This window comes from Urtica dioica, chromosome 12 (assembly GCF_054948205.1).
Source record: "Urtica dioica subsp. dioica isolate 48M chromosome 12, U.dioica_male_clone48M_v1_H2, whole genome shotgun sequence".
Lineage (NCBI taxonomy): Eukaryota > Viridiplantae > Streptophyta > Magnoliopsida > Rosales > Urticaceae > Urtica > Urtica dioica.
The window spans coordinates 6793482-6797117 of record NC_142767.1 but is presented as its reverse complement, the minus strand read 5'-3'; the positions used below and the strand labels follow the sequence as shown (position 1 = coordinate 6797117).

At 35.5% G+C, this 3636-nt stretch overlaps 1 protein-coding gene across 1 annotated transcript; it reads left to right on the top strand.

Moving 5' to 3' along the window:
* The first annotated feature begins 1932 nt into the window (after nucleotides 1–1932).
* On the top strand, nucleotides 1933–3064 carry LOC149378833 (putative RING-H2 finger protein ATL71). The gene has a single exon (XM_089603672.1). The coding sequence runs from the start codon at nucleotides 2167–2169 to the stop codon at nucleotides 2644–2646; it is 480 nt and encodes a 159-aa protein (XP_089459798.1). The 5' UTR covers nucleotides 1933–2166; the 3' UTR covers nucleotides 2647–3064.
* Nucleotides 3065–3636: the final 572 nt, after the last annotated feature.

Here is a 3636-nt window from a genome sequence, read left to right as displayed (position 1 = left end):
TGACCATTATAACCTCAATAGTGAGCTCACTGCCTAAAACGTGCGAAACTCATAGACGGTAACTGATAAACTTTGACGGAAGGGGCAAAAGTGAACACATATAGGAGTTCAGAGTAATTTTTGTTGAAAATCCGAGTTGAGGGTACACTTCGTTAATCGAGTAATAGTTCAGGGGGGATTCTTGTAAATCACTATTTTATTCGATCATTTCGGTTGTGCTTTTTGGTTTTCAGACCTTATCTTTAGAATTATGTCCGTTTCTCAAATCTTTTGCTCATCGAATCTTCTACTCAAACCTCTTTTTTGGAAGTTTGGTATTGAATAGAGTCTATTAAGTACTAAGTAGACTGATGTTACCCACATAACACCATCTTCCAATCTCTTAGTATTTTGTTAAAAATAGTGAGAAACTTTATTCGTTTAGTTCTTCACTAACCCTAGAGTAGGTCTCTAGCATATGTCTATATGGATTCCTCACTTTACTCAAATAATTTTAATTATACGAAATTTAATGGCTTCTAAAGCCCAATTAAAATTTAGTGATAGTTGTACCTTAACAATTAATAACATTTTCGTCAAAACTCGTTTTACGAATCTAAAATGTGTTGCAAACTCGCAGTTAAAGCAAGACTATGAGTAATATAATATTATCATAGAATTTCCTACTCCATTCAGTCAGAGCCGAAACAAGGAGTGTGACCTAATAACTAAAGCTGGAATAAACAAGAATTAGAGGGATCTCGGTTCCTCTATCTTTCGTCTTATCAAATTTGAGGTTATTCATCTATAAATCCGGAGCTGAACTCTTTTCGTTAATAGAATAATATTTTTACTCTGTTTATTGTTGTATATCAAGGTCATACCCTTCGAGTCACTAAAGCTCTGATTTCCATTGAATCCCTAGCGAAAAATTATTTCTCTAATCTTGTTACGAAGGTTCGATTATGGATTCAACTATCAGGTGAATGACCACTTACTCCATTTCATGGGTATTGGTTTTGCGTGTATGTAAATCTCTTACCCTTGCGATCATATTCCAGACTCTCAAATCACAAGCATCTAAGCATCGCTCTAGCTATTAACAAATAAATCAAAGAGCTTAGAGAAATGAACTTGAAGTCTATGACTACTCAAGGACAAGACTTTGACAGCCAACATCATCGCGTGAAAAAGTAAGGTAAACATATTGTGGATGTGGAGCATTCTTCAGTCTCATCAACGATGGAAGCGAAGTCATATACAAGTAATGTTGGCTAACTTTTGAAATGTTCAGGAGTTAGACTGGGGTAAGGGATAAAGGGTTCTTAATGGTGTTAGGGATTACAAGTAATGTTCAAATTGTGGTAAGCGATAAAGGGTTCTTAATGGTGTAAGGGATTACAAGTAATGTTCAAATTGTGGTAAGGGATAAAGGGTTCTTAATGGTGTAAGAGATTGCAAGTAATGTTCAAATTGTGGTAGGGGATAAAAAAAGAGGTTCTTAATAGTCTTGCTAATCATAAAGATTATCTAAATTCCGTATTAATCCGTCTCGTTGATAAATTTTTGGAAATCCCATTGTTCATTTTTCTTACGAAGAAATTTGTTGGTCTTCTCGTATGTCTAACTTTGTGGTTTTCATACGGGTTAATGAGCTATGAGCATCGAATCTTTTTATTTTTGGTAATCTTGAGGAATTTCCGACCTTTGTTCATAATATTCTAGCATACTAGGATGCACTTTGAATGAAAAAATTTAAATAAGAAAATAGGTTTCTCCGTAAACATAAATAAAAGTATGACATGTCCATGGAGAAATTGGAAAGAGACGAAAAAATCGATAAGTAAACCGTTTTTCATTAGCTATTGAGGAGTATTCTCGATATAAAATTTACATTGTATAATGTATTTTTTTTATTACATTAACAAAAAATGGAAAATAATCATAGGTATATAGTCTATAGATGGTATGCTGCATACATTCCGGTAAATTAGAAGCGTCCAAAATTTTAAGAATTGAGTATCGGTAAAGAATCTAAAGATAGCTAAAAAGGTGTGCCGAGCATAAAGCTCTAGTTACCGCAGGTATTTAAATATATATTGGTGGGATGACTAGTCCCACATCCCCAACCACCTTCACATAGAGTCCAATAATATATCCAGCCAAAAAGAAAGAAAAGAAAGAAAGATGGCTGATTCAATTACTAGTAGTGATCCTCCAACGATGAGCAACTCGGAGCAAGACATGGTGAGCCCAGCAGCTTACGCGACGCTGTTCACACTGAGCTCGGTGGTGCTGGTCCTCGTCATCACCACCGCCTGCTACAACCTCCTCCGATCCCGACCGCCCTCCTTCGCCCCCGAGCTGGGTCTAGTCTCGTCCCGAAAGCCGGGCCTCGACGAACACGCTCTCGGCGCCTATCCCAGGATGACCTTCTCAGAAGCCAATCATAAAAAGAACACAAGTTCAAGTTCCAACACCTCATCAAGCCTACTCTGCTCCATTTGCTTGGCCGACTATATCGAAGCCGATCTGGTTCTCTTGTTGCCCAACTGTGGCCACTTCTTTCACGTCGACTGTGTGGATCACTGGCTCAGGCTTCGTGCCACGTGTCCCATGTGTCGGAGCAACCCTGCAGTTTTGCTTCCAGCTCCGCTTCAACAATAGTATTTTTTTTTTTTTTTCAGCATCAAATTTTCCGGTACTCAATTTAGTTACTGTGTTAAAATGACTGGAATTTTTTTTTTTTTTTTGTGGGATTTTTACTGTAGATATAATGTCTCTAGTTGGTATTATTGTAAGTACTTAGTGTCATTATCTATAGTTCAAAGAAACGAAGTATAATATTCATTGCTGATAACTTTATGTCATTTTCTTAGAAATAAAAATAAAGGCGATAAATAGAAGATGCAAGGCTATTCGAACGAAGCTGTATGTGTCATTGAGTGTGATATTGAGTCTAGAATGCGAATGGATAAGAATTTGTATTGTTATCCAATTTCATTCCAACCTTTTATTTTTAGATAAAGAAAAAAATCATAGAAAATATCTATGTGTAATGTGTGTAGTCTTTTCATATGAGTGATCGAGGGAAAATGGATGGGTAGAGTTTTCATATTTTTTTGTAATTTTAACAGTTCCAGAAAACCCCACCACGATGTACATTGTCAGAAAAAAGAAACACCATCCACGGTATATGATCATGCATTCATATAATATCAATTGATAACCGGGCCTGCCTGCCGATAAACATTCTAGGCTAGGTAGGGGCTGCAATAAATTAAATTATAAACTCTGTTCATAAGTTTGAAAACCATCAAATTCATAAGCACATGCCTCTGAGGTGACTCATGCTACAATATTTTTAGAGTTAAATTGTCTTGGAAAAAATTAAGACAAATAAGTCCGAGTAGAATTTATTTATCGAAGGAACTTGCACGGAAATATTAGTAATTTTGAAGATTTTTTTTTTAATCAAAATCAATCAAAGCATAATCAAGACAAAAGTATAAGTAAAATTAAGAGAGAAAAATTTGTGTATAATGTTAGCATTTCATTTAAAAAAAAAAAAAAAGTGATTGCTCATTTTCCTTTTGTTTGTTTTATTTCTCTTTTCATTTTCCTTCTCTCTCTCACACCAAGCTCGATCTCACTCTC